This window comes from Mauremys mutica, chromosome 8 (genome assembly GCF_020497125.1).
Source record: "Mauremys mutica isolate MM-2020 ecotype Southern chromosome 8, ASM2049712v1, whole genome shotgun sequence".
NCBI lineage: Eukaryota > Metazoa > Chordata > Testudines > Geoemydidae > Mauremys > Mauremys mutica.
Window position 1 is genome coordinate 46,282,003 of NC_059079.1, and position 17,489 is coordinate 46,299,491.

General features: G+C 38.8%; 1 protein-coding gene across 4 annotated transcripts in view; it reads left to right on the forward strand.

The window, feature by feature from the left end:
- Positions 1-17,489, forward strand: part of KCNT2 (potassium sodium-activated channel subfamily T member 2) — a 283,005-nt gene that overhangs the window by 192,273 nt on the left and 73,243 nt on the right. For 2 of the 4 annotated variants that reach the window (XM_045026024.1, XM_045026025.1), the window contains exons 15-19: positions 8,176-8,325; positions 11,286-11,515; positions 14,051-14,267; positions 16,607-16,712; positions 17,021-17,193. In XM_045026024.1, the coding sequence (XP_044881959.1) occupies positions 8,176-8,325; positions 11,286-11,515; positions 14,051-14,267; positions 16,607-16,712; positions 17,021-17,193 (876 nt within the window). Of the gene's footprint in view, positions 1-8,175; positions 8,326-11,285; positions 11,516-14,050; positions 14,277-16,606; positions 16,713-17,020; positions 17,194-17,489 lie in introns of all 4 variants that reach the window. The other 2 variants (XM_045026023.1, XM_045026026.1) reach the window with 2 other exon arrangements.

The following is a 17,489-nucleotide window of genomic DNA, read 5'->3' on the forward strand; positions in this document are numbered from 1 at the left end:
CATGTGCTTGGTCATCATCCAAAACTGCCATAACATGAAATATATGGCAGAATGCAGGTAAAACACTGCAGAGGGCATACAATTGGCTCCCAACTAGTTCAGCCACAAATTTAATTAAGGCATTATTTTTAAATGAATGTCATCAGCATGGAAGCATGTCCTCTGGAATGGTGGCTGAAGCATGAAGGGTCATATAATGTTTAGCATATCTGGCACATAAATACCTTGCAATGCTGGCTATAAAAGTGCCATGCAAATTCCTGTTCTCGCTTTCTGCTGACACTGAAAATAAGAAGAGGGCAGCATTATCGCCTGTAAATGTAAACAAACTTGTTTGTTTTAGCGACTGAGTGGACTTGTAGGCTCTGAAGTTTTACATTGTTTTGTTTTTGAGTGTAGTTAAGTAACAACAACAATAATCTACATTTGTAATTTGCACTTTCAGGGAAAAGAGATGGCACTACAGTACTTGTATGTGGTGAACTGAAAAATACTATTTTTTCTGTTTGTCATTTTTACAGTGCAAATATTTGTAATCAAAATATACACTTTGATTTCAATGACGACACAGAATACAAGATATATATGAAAATGTAAAAAAAACCCAGTGCTTTGGAGCGGAGCCCAGAGCTGGAGCGTGGAGCAGCTCCGGGGGAGCTTCAGGTTTTTGCCTGGAGCTGGAGCACAGCTCCAAACCCTTAGAAAAACATCAAAAATATTTAATAAATTTCAATTGGTAATCTCTTGTTTAACAGTATGATTAATATTGCAATTAATCGCGATTAATTCTTTTAATCATGATTAATTTTGAGTTAATCACTTGAGTTAACGGTGATTAATTGACAGCCCTACTAAAAACTTTCATTGTGTTGCACCTTAGTATTAGTAAAGTAACTGTGCTTGATTGTCTTCCCTACAATAGCAAGTCTCTGTTTACAAGTTGTTTTTTTAGCTCCATCTAGAGGTAACTATTGGACTGCCAAATTTTATGAAATTGCTTAACATAGAATTCAATGGACTCTTAGGATTTTGCCTTTTTGGATGCTTGGTTAAATTTGATAATGGCAAAAATGACTGGTAATTTACATCATCTTGAATTGTAAATAGACTAGAAGTGATTTAGTTGAACTTTAAATTTTATTTGAACAAATTAGTGTAAGTAAAAAAAACAGTGGAAGTTATATTTTTTGCATAAAATACTTCAAAATATGTTTTGCTCTAAGCCAAATATCAATAGATGCAACAGAAAATGGAGGGCAGATACTCTTGTGGCCGAGTTTCTTATATTTCTAAAATTTGCACTGTTTTCTTTATCAAATTGTCTTTCATTCCAAACCATTTAAAAAGATAAGCTTTGTTTGAGTGTTGATATTCAAATGAGCTTTTTCCTGTGCAGCTGGTTCCTGTTTCAATATTGTGTTATTACCACAGCCCAAAAAATAAACTTTATTATATTGGAGTTTAAATCCCCAGAATTATTGACATGGATAGAGAGCTATATCATCTAATGATCTGCAATATGCAATAGGATTGAGCAGTCATACTTTTGAAGCCCATCCAGTTAAAGCCAATAGGAAGTTTTCCTGAATAATAAATCCACTATTAGGCTCATAGAAGGCCCATATCTGACAGGTCACAAATAATACAAGTTTGGTGACTTCAGTTCAGACTCTAGACAAATTTGCTGAAATTAACTTCACCTGCATAAAGCCCAATAATAAGACTGTTCAAGTGAAAAGTGTATAACCTGGGCTGAAGCACAGTCTTTCTCTGATGTTCCGCTAACAGACAGGGCAAACAGCCCCAATACAAAGGTCAAGTGGTCAGTTTCATCCCGTTGTTAACCCAATAACGCTTGGGGGGTGAAGGAAAAGAAAAAAAAGCAGAATATAGCCATAATACAAGGAAGACTTAGCAGAAATACTGCAAGTAAGATCAAGAAAGAGCATGAACAGCAATTTATTTTGTGTTTAGATTCAATAAATAATGGAGCTGGTCAAATCCTGAAACATCATTTTTAAACATCTTTCAGATTACATTCTGCTTTTCATTTTGACCATGTACAAATTCAAATGATTGCCTTTGTTATCACCATGTAAGGCTGCTCTTTCTTAATACCATATTTGCATGCAAACAAAGATTAATTCATTGACAAAAGTATTTTTGAATTGCTATTGGTCATTTTCCATTTGTTTAAAAAGTCTCATTCATTTAGGTCAGGGAACAGAAACAATACCATGGGTGAAGTCTTGGCTTCACTGAATTCCATATCAAAGCTCCCATTAACTTCAGAGCTAGGATTTCACTCCAGGTGACCCATGTGACCACTTACACAGCCAGGGATAACGCTTAGGGAACAGCTGAATCCAAACAGTTCATGATCAACCAAGAGATGAAAAAATTGTAGTCCGAACTGTCTATCAAACTATCTGGTGAACAGCTTTAACACACACCCTTGTACATACCAAAATTGGATTGTGAACAGAAAGAAACGATTAAATTTGCTATGAATATTAAGTAGTTTGACACCTCTTATGAATACAACTAGTTTCTGACAATCCTGAATATTATAAAAAGTCTACAAAAAATTAAATGCATAGGTAGCAAAAGCATACAGCAAAATAAATGTTGTATTGTACTAGCTTAGTAATAATGTTTCCACAGGAAAAAATGTATAATGTTTTAAACACCCATACTCTATATGTAAATGAAACTCGTCTTCATTTCTGATTTCTCTACGAAGTTTTCTAAACAATATGGAATCAGATCAAACTACCATTGAAGTTAATGGGAGTCTTTCCATTGACATCAGTGTGAATTGCATTGGGCCTCTATATGAGCATATTAGATTTAAGCATGTGAGATGTGAGTAACCTCATTGTATTAAATGGGACTACTCAAATGAGTAAAGTTGAGCATGGGTTTTTTTTGTTTGTTTGTTTTTGAAAACTAGAAGCCTTATTTTGTACCAGATTAAAACACCTGACCATCTTTATAGATTTCTAGCCTAGTAATAAATACAGTCTGCTACTAGAACTTGTTATAGAACAAACATGTTGGAAGATAATAGCATTTCTGAATTTATGAACTTCATGTGATCTTTGCAGAACAGCACCTTGGGAAGCTTTTAGACATCTAACTGGAACCAAGCAGACTTTAACCAGGTGAAACATTTTATTTTAGGGGGAAAAAAAAGTAAAAATATGGCACTATTTTATTTTAGAATTACTTTTCTAGCTTTGTTATTCTACTATCTCATGATACTTTGTCTATTAGTAACAGTGCGATAAAAATGGATACGTTACTTTCTATACTAGTTTTATAATAGTTTAGCATTACATTAATTTTTAAAAACTTACATCTGGAAATATAACCCCTCACTTATAATGCAAAAACATCTGACTATGAATAGATATCATGTATGCGGTAGGAGAAGGGATTGCTAATGGAATAAGGAACATTTCACCTTTAAATAACTGGATCACTGACATAGATTAGTTTCAGGGTGACACAATCTTCAGAAACTATGGATTTCAATTCAGAATTTGGTTTTATAATGTTGAGTGTGATTTGTCACTAAAGTAAGATAGAGACAGACATTTTCCAGCTATAGTTAGTGACATAACCACTGTGAGGAAAAGAATTTAAAATAGCAATTTTTATGTGTGTTTTTTGAAGCAAGCTTATTTTGTATCCTCCCCGGCAACTTTTAATAAATGCATTATTACGTGTCTTTGAGATTGTGCTCCCCAGACTATGAAAGCAGGGAAGACGACCAAAAATATTTTGGATCAGAAATAAAAATCAATAAAAAGATTGGTAGTGACATGGATTTTCTAAAGAGATTTGAAATAAGGCAAGACAGCAAATTAAAACTGATTATTGTTACCTGTCCTAAAGGCATGCATTCATTGATTAGCTGTAATAGAAACATTTAGCATGAATCAGATTAAGTTTTAATTGACTGGATCAATATGGAAAGGTCACAATCATGCAAAGAACAGCTGGCAAAGTCTTGTGATGTTTGTACCTGAGCAGAAACAACAGTAGCCTAGGGTACTATAATCTTGTTAACATTTGACAGAAAGACTCATGTTCCTTCCTGTTTAGAGGAAGATCTAGAGTGGGAGTTGGGACCTAAGTTGGTTTCTTGTACAGGGGATGTGGGTCCTAGTAATGGTGTACTTTAAAAATCACCATGGTCAAAACCACATCACTAAGTCCTCGTCTACACTGGCACTGTACAGCGCTGCAACTTTCTCGCTCAAGGGTGTGAAAAAACACCCCGAGTGCTGCAAGTTTCAGCGCTGTAAAGTGGCATTGTAGACCGTGCACCAGCACTGGGAGCTGTGCGAGGGTGACCAGATGTCCCAATTTTATAGGGATAGTCCCGATTTTGGGGTCTTTTTCTTATATAGGCTCCTATTACCCTCTACCCACTGTCCCAGTTTTTCACATTTGCTGTCTGGTCACCCTAAGCTGTGCTCCCCAATGCTGATAGCTACTTCCCTCTCTCCTAGCGCTGGTGCCGTGACTACGCAACCACATTAAAGCGCTGCTAGTGAAGACATACCCTAAGAGACAGCCTTCCAACCCAGGTAACCAGACTTATGGTAGCTCTACTCAAGCTAACACACCAAATATAGTAGTACGGATACTGCAGCATAGAGGGCAGCACAGACTAGCTGCCCAAATCCAAGATCACCTGAACCAACACCTGTGCTAGAATGTCTACATGGTTAGCTCAAGTTAGCATAAGTTGTCTGTCTAGGCTGGGAGGCATGCTCACAGTTCTAGTATAGACATATCCTACCAGAATGTGGTTCCATCCAGGTGGATTGGGATATTATTCCCAGTTGGTACAGGTCAATTTATACATAGAGGCTACAATTTTCAGACTAACATCCAAATCTTCTAATTGCAACCTCCCAAATTATGTGTTAAGCCTTAATTGCCCTCATATTTGTTGTTTTCACATGTTTCATGCTCAGTATGTCATATCAGTGAGTGTTAAAAGATGCCTCAAGCAACTTAGCTGTGCTCACTTTTTGCCTAGGATCCTCAATTCCCGATCCCCAACTGTTAGAACATTGGGTGAGGTTAATATACAGTAGCTGGTCATACTACCTGCATCCTGTACACCATCATTGGGTGGGAGTAGGGAGGTATCATCAAATCAGCAGTTGTAGTGCCCATAATCTCTTGCGTGCTGGATCACCAGCTGGTAGCTTAATTTTGGGATAGAAAAAGGGACCAACAAGTCAGCTATACTGCAAATACTGACAACCTTGTTCTTATTATGAAAATAAAATACTTGCCACTAGTTTCCAAATGGCTTCCATTGAATCACCTATCACTCTTCCTTCTCCCAAAACTTTTCAAAATTTATAATATTTGATAAACCATAAAAATTTGATTTCCCTCCACTTTAAAGCCCTCCAATACATACAAGTATTTGCATTACTTCACCTGATGATTTAGTCCATTTTAAACCTTGAAAGATAACAATTATTAAAAGATGTAGTATAAAGTTTTGTACATATAAGTCTGATTATTAAATGCATGTTTGTTGATTGTGCTGAAAAATAAGGAAACAGGCTTTGCCCTACAAGTGGTGGCATGATAGGGCTTCTCCCCCAGCACCCAAAAAATTGGAATAATAGAATAATTATGTATAATATCCCTAACATCTAATAAAGTGGTAAATGCACTTTGTCTTCATCTGCTTGGTTATTTCATATACAAAGGAAAGCACAAGCTTTTGTTTTATAAAAACTATCAAGGGTGTTCCCAATGCCGTAGCGCAATATAAAAGTCACTCTACTGCAAACAAAGACAAATTGTGGAAATTCCATTCAGAGACCAGAATACATTCCAGGTTGGGAGAAAGAGGTAGAATAGAAGGGAGTGCAAGGGTCATAAGACGAGTTTAGAACAGGGAGGGCTTGGTGAGTCTCAGACAAGGATCTGATGTAGTGTAATAATCACTCTCTTCCATAACTCAGACTATGACTAGGGAGACATGCTGAAGTGATGCCAGGCAGCACAGGGTGCATTTAATTTGTGTGGTGTGGTGTGTGTGCTAGTGTAGGGGGGTGAGGGATAGAGTATGCTACAGGTTCTGCTTGTGTCCAGTGACCGCAATAAATAATCCTTTTTATATTAATGGCAATAGCATTACTTCTTTAGCTTCAGAGATACAACATCTGGAAGGAAGCCATGGGGTTAGGAAGATTTAGAAAGAGCCTTGTGAATGTTTGAAGGGATATTTGAAGAGGTATAGAGGGACATTGTGAAGACCAAGAGACTGTCAAGTCAAAGGGGGTTGATGGGCAAGGAAGATTAGAGGAACAATTAGGCCTTGTCTACACCCCGGTGGTAAAATCGACCTAATTTACACTACTTCTGTTACGTGAATAACATAACTTAAGTTGACATAGCTTAGGTTGACTTAATGCAGTCTCTACACTGTTCTGTGTCGATGGGAGAGCACTATACCATCGACTTAGTGGGTCTTCACCAGACCTGCTAAATCAACACCGCTGCATCGATCGTAGCAGTGCTGGTTTACCGATAAGTGTAGACATGGACTTAGAAAGCTATGGAAGTAGGAAGAGTAGAGCAAGGTCCATCAGAGATACATATTGAATAGAGTACCAACTTTGCAACGGAACCTAAAGAATTTTATTCCACTATATAACCAGAAGATAATGTGTGTGAACAGCTCTAATCAGATACTGTTCCTTAACTTTTTAAAATGTGTCCAAATTTTACAGTTTACATATAAAATCCAAAAAAAATCCACTGTGTGCTGCTGGGCAGGTTAATAATTACTCAATCTTTTTTATGATTGCTATGGCTGCATAACATGCATTTAACTACAATGTCATGAATATTTCATCTGAGAAATTGGAATGGTTAATATGCTTTTAAACACTGCAACAAAGTGAAATAGACATTCATTCAGAAATGCATAGTCCCTGAATGAAGTAAGTAAATTATTGATAGACTCATTCAGCTTATTGGAATATTGAATTATATGCAGATAGTTATATCTTTTTCCTTTTTTTGTTTTTAATTTACTCTATTTTTGTCTTCACAAATCTGTACGAAATATCAATCATATAGATTTGTTTTTCGAAATGATTCAAAATCATACATATTTACAAAATTCTTCATGAAAAGAAAAAATGTGTACATTAGGTTTTGGAAAGAAGTATAACATTCAGAAAGAAAGGCAAAAATATTTGTTGGTAAAAAAAGTTGTTCAGTCCCCAGCAACGTGCTTTAGGCTGGATTTTGATCTCAGCTCCACAAGATAGATAATGACTTATATTCTGATCCCCATGACCCTGATCCTGAAAAAGGTTCCATGCAATGGGAACCATTAATGGGGCTCCATATGGTCTTAAGTCAGTGGAGTTCCACATGGGCACAGGGTCTGTGTACATTGATGTCATGGCAAAGTTTGAAGACATAAAACCTAATCCTACAATTGCATAGATGGATTACTGAGCACATGTCCATTGTGGCTTCATGTGGGCACAAGCAGCCCACTTGGTTGATGTGAAGTAAAAGGTCAGGAGAGCTTTAGCAGTCTAAAGAAGTGGCGTGTTCTGAACTGGAGAGTCAGAATAAAGCACAAGGTAGGAATAAACATGTAACTAAATAGCCCTATCCAGGATTAGGCTAAAAACCCTGAACATAGTAAAAACAAAACCACAAATGGGGTATTTTGCCCATAGCCAGATTGACACACATTTGCTTACCCAGTTACCTGGACCTCACACCACTAGTTCTTTTGAAATTTTCTTAATAATCTTTATTGAGAATCCATTTCCAGCTCTTTTGTATTAATAGAAATAGTATAGAAATAGCAATTAATGTACTTACTATGACTGGATTACTTGAAATTCACGTTGTCTCTGCTCTTCGCTATCAAGAAAATGTAGAGATACTTTTAATACACCCTTTACTTTAGAACAGCGAATGTTTCCTAATTCATGTAATTAATATCTGCTCATCCCCGCTACTAAGCAAATATTTCTTTCAGTTTAGCTCGTGGGGCCTTTCTAATAGACATTTGTAGAAACTATTGCCATTAGATACTGCTATGATTAATTAGATCTTTTTACATCAATGTTTAAAATTATTCTCATTATCTGTGTGTTTCAGGGAGGGTCAACAATCACCAGAACAGTGGCAGAAAATGTATGGCCGATGCTCTGGTAATGAAGTGTATCACATTAATCTGGAGGACAGTACGTTTTTTGCTGAATATGAGGGAAAGAGCTTTACATATGCTTCTTTCCATGCACATAAAAAGTATGTTTATTATTAGAGGATTATAAATTCAGATGAATCTTAATTTATGTTGAGTCCATAGAGTAAATATTGTACTGTATTGTTCTGTGTTGTCACTGCCACCTTATGTATTGCTTTTGCTTCTGGTTTTAAATAGCTGCTGACCCTTGTGAACTTTCTTGGACTTTGCATTCTCCTGCCAGTTTTGAGTATCAAAAAAACCCCGTTTTTGGTCTATATGTACCAGCCTAGCCTTAAGGCAAAAGGAGATTAGTTCTATCTAGGCAGATATCAAGAATGGATATCACAGTCAGGAGATCAACATCTCGATATGGAGTTATCAAAAGTAAACATTCAATACATCCTTTCCCTAGCTGTTACAACTTAAAGGCTTTTTTTCTGAATAGAATCTAAAGAATGCTTAAAATATCTTCTCTGTAGGGACTGGATCTTTCACATCTGTCAAAGGCTAAGTTTATATTTGATGAATCATGAGCAAAATTCACATGGCTACGATGTAGCTGTGGCAGTGCACAGAATAGGCTTCCATCTTGAATGGACCCTTGGAAATCATCTTCCTTTGTCAAGAGGCAGTATGGGAGGATTTAAGTTTCTTAAATCCCTCAAAATTCCATCTTGCAACCTCATTTGGGGTCAGCATGGTGCTCTACTCCTTTCAGCCTCAGCTCGATAAGTCTTCTATAAAAGCGTACATTCCTCTTCATGACCCCGTCATTGCAGTCATCTTGTTCTCAACTGGTGCAAGGTTGCAACTTGCCAGGATCTTAAGTATCTCCTAATTTGTGACAAAATCCAAGCAATGGCTGTTAAGAATATGCCATAACTTTTGACACTGAAAAGTGTTTAGTGTCCTCCCCTCAGTTGTTTTTAAATGCCATGTTTCTGCTTCATGTAACAGGGTTGTCATCACTACCACATTGACCACTCATATCTTAGTTGTCACGCAGACATCCCACCACTCAGAGTCCTTTGAAAATGCTGAAATGTCACTGGCAAGACCAAGATGATGTGGAACTTCTTCAGTTATTGAATCTCCTGCTGTAAACCAATTACCCAGATAAAACTATTCACTCATTCAGTGCCATTGCCATCTACATGCAGCATTGGCAGGTTAGTAGTTTGTTTCATAGGAGGCATGCATTGCTTTGTTTTTTTCACCCAAGTCTTAAGTCTCATAAATTCTACAGTGTATGACTCTTCCAGCATTAGCTGTACTCAGTATGGAACTTTTTCCATAAGTGCGGATTTCTGTAAGTCAGGTTTGCGTAACCTGGGGAGCATCTGTATTATAAATGCTGGAGGCGAAGCAGGGTTTGGGGTAGAGGCTGACAGCTCACAACCTTCCACGTAATAACCTTGATGGGTCACAGCTCCCAGTTTGAGAACCCCTGATATAGTAGATACCCATCTCTCAAACTTTATTAACAGATCATCATTGTTGCTATTAGGGTTTGATGATCAGATTCCGGAGCAAGAGCAGCACTCGTAAATTCATATACATCCTGAATGAGTTTAGTCAAGGATCTCATTCTGGTTTGAAAACCCAAGATTGCATTGTTGCCCCATGGATACCAAAATGTATACTTATGGCAATTCTTGTGCTGAAACCAGGTAGACATTGAAAATAGTCCATGTGTAGACACACACCATCATCTGATTTCTCTTCTGATAAACTGTATGGTCCCAGTACCAGTTCAAATTCAGTTCTATCATGGCCAATTCTCATGTTCATATCTCCTGCTACGACAATATGCAGTTGGAGTGATGTACTATATACAATGTCATTCAACGTGGCATAAAAAGCCTCTTTTTCAGCATCAGGCCTTGCATCAGCTGGAGCACATGCACTAATAATTACTGCACATTCTACCTTAAACTGAAAATGACAGCTATCAAGTACGGAGAGCAAGCCTGCCAAGGCAGTATGGCAGATTGCACTTTCAGGGACAAAAATCAGAGGGACATCAATGTGCTTGTCAGATGCATCACAGGAGTGCAACAATCAAAAGATCGATGAGTCAGTTGTGCTCCCATCGTTCAAATTCCATTACGTCTCCTGCACACTGCAGATATAAACATTCAACCTTTCCATTTCTTTACCCAAGAATCATTCCCTCTCCCCCACATCTTTTAATGGTCAAACATTCCACAGTCCCATCCTCAGAAATTAGGGTCTGATTCATCAGTCTTACCTAATTTATTGACAATCGAGGCTATATTTTCAGATCACCTTAACCTCAGATGTGTCCTAACAAATTTTGAACACATTCATTTGTACAAGCTTATGCTGAGTATGTGTGCACAAAATGTCAGTTTCGTGTATATTACCTTCATTCTGGTAAAAAAGATGGTTGCTAATAAAATAAATCAATTGATAAAGAGTGTATAAATAGATTATTAGGGTTTTTAAATATTGTAATAAGAATGTACAAATTTAATTTATCCTGCAATCATATTTATATACGAGTTCATTTTCAACATTATAAAATTAGAACAGTGGCTCTCTTTTTTTAATTCCTTATTGTCTACTAAAGATTAAGACTAAATTATGGGAGAGTGGAGAATCTGAAAACTATTCCATTGACAGGTGAATAATGGAACAGCTTAGTATGATGAATTAACAGAGTTCCATACATCTGTTGTATTCTCAGAAGGGACTATATGTCTGATATAAGAAATTAACTGGCCCAACATCGGAAGAATACTGCTATAGAATAAAAAGTTTTTGGAGTGCTTTGGAATTCATAACTCCCAAGGAACTGTGCTTGATCACAGATGGCCTGTTTTGGGAATAATTTTATTAAATACTGTATTTTCAAATATTTGTTTTCCAAGAATGTTCATGTTTTGACTCTGCAGCATGTAAGTAACACTAAATTAAGGATCCATTATTGTAATCTGCAATTTGTGTTTTGTTAAGTTACATTCAATAAACCATGTATTTTCCTTCTTTAATTAAGGTTTGGAGTCTGTTTGATTGGTGTTAGGAGGGAAGATAACAAAAACATTTTGCTGAATCCAGGCCCTCGATATATTATGAGCGCTACAGATATATGTTTTTATATCAACATCACTAAAGAAGAAAATTCAGCTTTTAAAAAGCAAGAACAGCACAGAAAAAATAATGAATCCAAGTCATACTATCATGGACCTTCTAGGTTGCCCTTGCACAGTGTAATTGCCAGTATGGGTAAGTACAGGTAAATCTCAAAATATTCTGAAACTATAGAAAAGAAAGCTCAAAAATGTACTACATTAAAACTGTAAAGCTATTTTAAAAGAAAATGCCCTATGAGATGGGAAACATTTTTCCTTCGTTAGGTTTAAATGTACATATTCAATTAAAAAAATAAAGGGTTCCAACAAGATTGACATCAATGGCATACTCTTGCTATATACAGAAATAAAACATCACATATAAATGTATGCAAATGAGAATACTCTCTAACAAGCCACTTGCCAAGGAAACTCATAAGGTTATTTAAAAACTCCACAAAGTTAAGACCAGATCCCAGGTGGTGCAAAGCAGCTGTAATATCAATTTAACAAGCCAGTGAAGAGGTCCCCGACTCAGGGGCGGCTCTAGCGTTTTTGCCACCACAAGTACGGCAGTCAGGCAGCCTTCGGCGGCTTGCCTGCAGGAGGTCCCTGGTCCCGCGAATTGCCGCTGAATCCACAGGACCGGCGAACCTTCCACAGGCAAGCTGCTGCAAGCTGCCTGACTGCTGCCCTCGCAGGGACAGGCAGTGCCCCCCCCATGGCTTGCCGTCCCAGGCACGCGCTTGGAGCGCTGGTGCCTGGAGCCACCGCTGTCCCGAGCATGGAAGAAATTCCAGGTGATCAAGCAACCACACCAGCTCCCATGTCACTCAGCAAGCTGAAAGTGCCTGTCCAAGCAGGAAAAAAAGGGTGACCATTTAGGACCACAGACATGGTCAGAAGCTAGTGCCTAAGATAGGCTATTATCCTAGTGAGTGCCAGGATTAGGATGAGAGCATAGAAGTGTCATAAAACCACCTGTGTCATTGTTTCCCTTCTCCTCAACTAAGTTTAGGTTGACAGAGTCCAGAACTCAGGCCTGTAGCAAATACTGAAAGTGTGTAGTCACAAAAGGCTGCAGTCTCTTGCTGTCTATAAACACTATAATTCATAATTCAAGATACAAGTTTAATTGATACATTTGATGGCAATCTAGCTAAAATGTACCGAGAGTCTAAAATATCTCGTGCAATGAATTCCCATATGCAAAAGATGAATTCCCATAGTTTGTACATTCATATGAATATGACAAGCTAATTCACTACAAATTGGCCTGATATTAAATGCTAATCAGTCCGATCAATATTATTCCCATTTGTTGTACAAGGAAGCAGTATCTCTTACTGGCATAAATTAGGAGGTAAAACCCCAATGTCCAGATCACCAGATATTATTTTAGTCCATCAAACAACTCAGATTATTTTGTTTCCAGAAATATTATGTAACAGAACCAGGAAGAACAAAGGCATTAAGAGTCAAGGTGTCAGATTCTATTCTCATTTACACAATTGGATATCTTAAATTTCTCTGGTTATAATATTCAATTTTATTAAGTCAAATTCCTTATTATGGATATATAACAGCATTCGTAAATTCAATATAATATGCAATTTATTTGTGCATATATTCTCACAGCCTGATTGCATGGAATATGTTTTTAAATACCATAGACCAGGGGTGGGCAAACTTTTTGGGCCGAGGGCCACATCTGGGTGGGGAAATTGTATGCAGGGCCGGGGTGGGGGTTGGGGTGCAAGAGGGAGTATGGGATGTGGGAGGGGGTGTGGTGTGCAGGAAGGGGCTCAGGGCAAGGGATTGGGGCAGAGGAGGGGTGCAGGGCATATGAGGGAGCTCGGAAGGGGGTTGGCGTGCAGGAGGGGTGCCGAGTGCGAGAGGGGGCTCAGGGCAGGGGGTAGGGGTGCAGGAGGGGTGGGAGGTGCAGGCAGAGGGCTTAGGACAGGGAGTTGGGGGGCGGGGTGCAGGAGGGGTTCGGGCTCCAGCCCGTGCCACTTACCTAAAGCAGCTCTGGGGTGGCAGCGGTGCGAACCGGGGCCAGGGCAGGGTCCCTGCACGCCTGCCCTGGCCCCACGCTGCGCCGTTCTGGAAAGCGCTGTGGCCCCTGGGGGAAGGGGGGGTGGAGGGCTCCGCATGCGCTGCCCTTGCCGCGCCTCCAGGTACCTCCTCCAAAGCTCCCATTGGCCATGGTTCCCCGTTCCCAACCAATGGGAGCTGCGGGAGGCAGTGCCTGGCGACAAGGGCAACACATGGAGCCCTCTGCCCCCCCGCCCCTGGGGGGCTGCAGAGAAGTGGTGCCGGCCGCTTCTGAGACCGGTGTGGGGCCTGCAGCACCACGGGGGACAATCCCACGGGCCGGATCCAAAGCCCTGAGGGGCCGGATCCGGCCCGTGGGCCGTGGTTTGCCCACCCCTGCCATAGACTGATATGTATTTGGAAAAAAATAATGTATTACCATATTAATGAGAAACTGCCTTGTATATTGTTCAGTGCTGTAAGGCTATACTGGCTGTAGCTTAAACATTATATTTTAATGTAGTTTTTATACATAGCCAAAACAGACATTATTTGAATATTTGGTTGTGTTTTAGATCATCCATAATAAGCATAATTTACCCTTTTTTAAATGTTTAACTGACTTGTACATTGAGAGCTGATTCTGATGTTTCAGGGACCGTGGCTATAGATTTACAAGATACAGGATGTAGATCTTCCAGTGGACCTACCCTAACCCTTCCTTCAGAGGGAAGTAAAAATGGCAGAAGATCTAGCATAGCACCTGTTTTGGAGGTTGCAGACTCCTCATCACTTCAAGCGTGTGATCTTCTAAGTGACCAGTCAGAGGATGAAACTACTCCATCAGATGATGACATTTCTACAGGTTTAGAGTATGTACAGTTAATGTAAACAGGACATTACTATTCATAAATGCTAATACTGGGTAAAGGTAGAGAGCAGTTCTGTTCCCATTGAAGCCAATGGGGACAGGATTGCAGCTCTTCTTCTGAAGAGCGATATTCCATTTAATGAAACAAAAGTGCAGCCAATTTCTGTGTGGTCATATCACATCATCTGTAGTGATAAGACATGAGGCCCAAGGGCGAAGTGATTTCCTCTTCACAAGTGCAATCACGAATTGGTCAAAGCTTCTTAAGGGTATTTTGAAATGAGAAAAACATTTCCACTCATGCTGGACGTCTATGACACTCAATAACAAAGACCTTGTTGTGTTAGGAATTTTAAAGCTATTTCATAAACACACACAAATTCACATATCTGGCAATGTCTCCCTATAGCACATAGTTTTTGGAGTATTTCAGGCATGACTCAGCTGACTAGGAAACAAAACTGAATATTTCGGTCTAAAGAATGAAATGACTTTTTAATAGAGGAAAGTCCACTGACATCAGAGAGATCAGATTCCAACCTTTAAAGAGGGGAGTTGTGGGGCACTGCACAGGACTCTCCAGCATAGTATAGATTGTGTCATAAAAGTGTGAATGCATGAATATTAGCAACAAAAAAGCAGCAGTAGTAAAGAAAAAAAACCCTGCAACATTTTATTCAAGTGTTTATTAGTTTGTTACTGAAATAAAAAATGCTTTAGTGAAATAAACTGAGGGCTCAATCCTGCAAATACTCATACATGTGAGTAATTTGACTCAATAGGATTACTTACAGGAATAAAAAAATTGCCATAATGGATTAAATCAGAGGTCTTTCTAGTCCAGTTTGTCGTCTGTCTCTGTGTCAGGGACAGGGTGAGGGTCAACTGGCCTAGGAGTTAGCATCAGGCCTGGGCTGAGTATCTAGGAGCCAATTACCAAGAATCAGGCCAAGGCCAGGAGATCAGAATCAAGAGACTAAACAGAGGACAGGGATCAAGAGTTTGTTACCAACAGTCAGGAAACTGGAAGGTCAGAATCAGAAGACAGGAACATGTAATCACAAAACCAGAAGTCAATAGCAGTGTATAGTCCGGTTGTATGGACAACTTCTAGGGCACATTTACACTTACCTCCGGAGCGATCAATCCAGCAGGGGTTAATTTATTACATCTAGTGAAGACACAATAAATTGACCACCGGGCACTCTCCCGTCAACTCCGGTACTCCACCGGCACGAGAAGCATAGGTGGAGTCGACGGGGGAGTGTCAACAGTCAACCTACCACAGTGAAGACACCACGGTAAGTAGATCTAAGTACATCAATTTCAACTATATTATTCATGTTATTCACGTAGTTGAAGTTGTGTAACTTAGATTGATCCCTCTGCCAGCGTAGACCAGGCCCCAGTTTCGTCCTCCCAATCAGGAGCCTTGGAGCTCTCCCAATCAGAACATAGGGGTGGGGCTTGTGCCTCAATTTGGGTTTTTGGGTCTGTACCAGCTGTTGTCTACAAGCTGCAGGGTGGAAGATTGGAGCATGACAACTCCCATGACCCTCCATGGACCTGGGCTCAAACTGCTATCAGCTGCCTCAAAGGAAAAAGAAAGAAAATCTGTAGTGGAGAATCATGGAATGAACTGCCAAGAAGAGAACTTTCTTCCTAAACTTGTCAGTTTGTTTACACCCTAAAGTATAAGGATTTATAGCCCATCTATTCTCCCGCCAGTATAACTGTTGATATTCTCATGCATATAAATTTCTAGCAGGAATCAGAAAAGGGTTAAACTCTTGGAATTAATCCTTTTTGCTGCAAGCTAGGTTGCTATTACAGATTGTATTAGATTTTCCAGCTGATCAGCATTAGGATCAGCTTAACTTTTAAGTGTTATATAGCAGCCAGAAATATCTTGAACACCGTCCATCTACTTTCTATGCTGAAAATCCATGCTGGTGCCATAAGACAGCAGGAAGTGGACTGACACTTAAAGTTGTTTAGATGAGGAACTTATCAGCCTAACAAACAAACAACCCATATCATCCCCTTACAATGTCACCACTTATTAATTTTACTGAATTTTATATATATGCCTATAAGCCACAAGCTATTGTCCTTTTGATCTTTATTAGAAATAGGGGTTGTTTTGTTTTGATTGCTTATATAGGAAACGCTAGTTGTATTTATTTTGTTTAATTTCATATTTAGTTATGTATGATTATATACATTAATACTTGCCTCGGTTTGCTATTCCACAAATAGTAGTAATAAAAATTTAGACCTGTTTGGTCTACAGTTGTTAAATTGTTGACAATATTCAGAACTGTTTCTCTACTCTTCTAGGTATGCTAAAGGTTATCCTCCTTACTCTCCTTATATTGGAAGTTCTCCCACATTTTGCCATCTGCTGCATGAAAAAGTGCCATTTTGTTGTTTAAGACTGGACAAGGTAAAAAGTTTGCGTTAATGGATAGACCCCTCTGTTAAACAGGCTCGTTTGTTTGTTGTGGCCAAACACAATTTTGTCCTTGTCTGCACTTGCAGATAAGCAGCATTCAGCACCCGTTCCGCTACAACCAATGCTGACACACAGTGTTGCTAACAGATGTTTGTAAAGCTCAGACAAGACTACGTTCTTTATCATTTCAACTGATACATTTTAGCTTAGGAAGTGAAAAATCACCTCTAATATTGTTATCCCTGAATATCAACTCCTATCCAAAGCCACTGAGTTTTTGTTTTCTATACTGGTTTTAGGGGTGCCAACATAACTACTATGAAGATGCCAAAGCCTATGGATTCAAAAATAAATTGATTATAGTTGCAGCAGAGACAGCTGGAAATGGCTTATACAACTTTATTGTTCCACTCAGAGCTTATTACAGACCAAAGAAAGAACTCAACCCTATAGTATTACTTCTAGATAACCCGTAAGTTTATTTTTAAGAAAATTATTTACTATACAAATAAGTGTTTAAATCTGAATATATGCATTGTCTGTGGTTGATGGTCACATTTCATGTGACCAATTTAAATAAAAAAACATTGTGGTGCATACATCTTTAAAGCAAGAGTGGATGCAAGGATGATATCACATGTGTGTTGTGCAGTAAGGACCTAATATAACTCTCAGTGAAGTCAATGGGAGTCTTTCCACAGACTACAGTGGGAGTTGGATCAGGACCTAGCACAATACAGTTCTCAGTATGGTAACACCAGGAAGGAA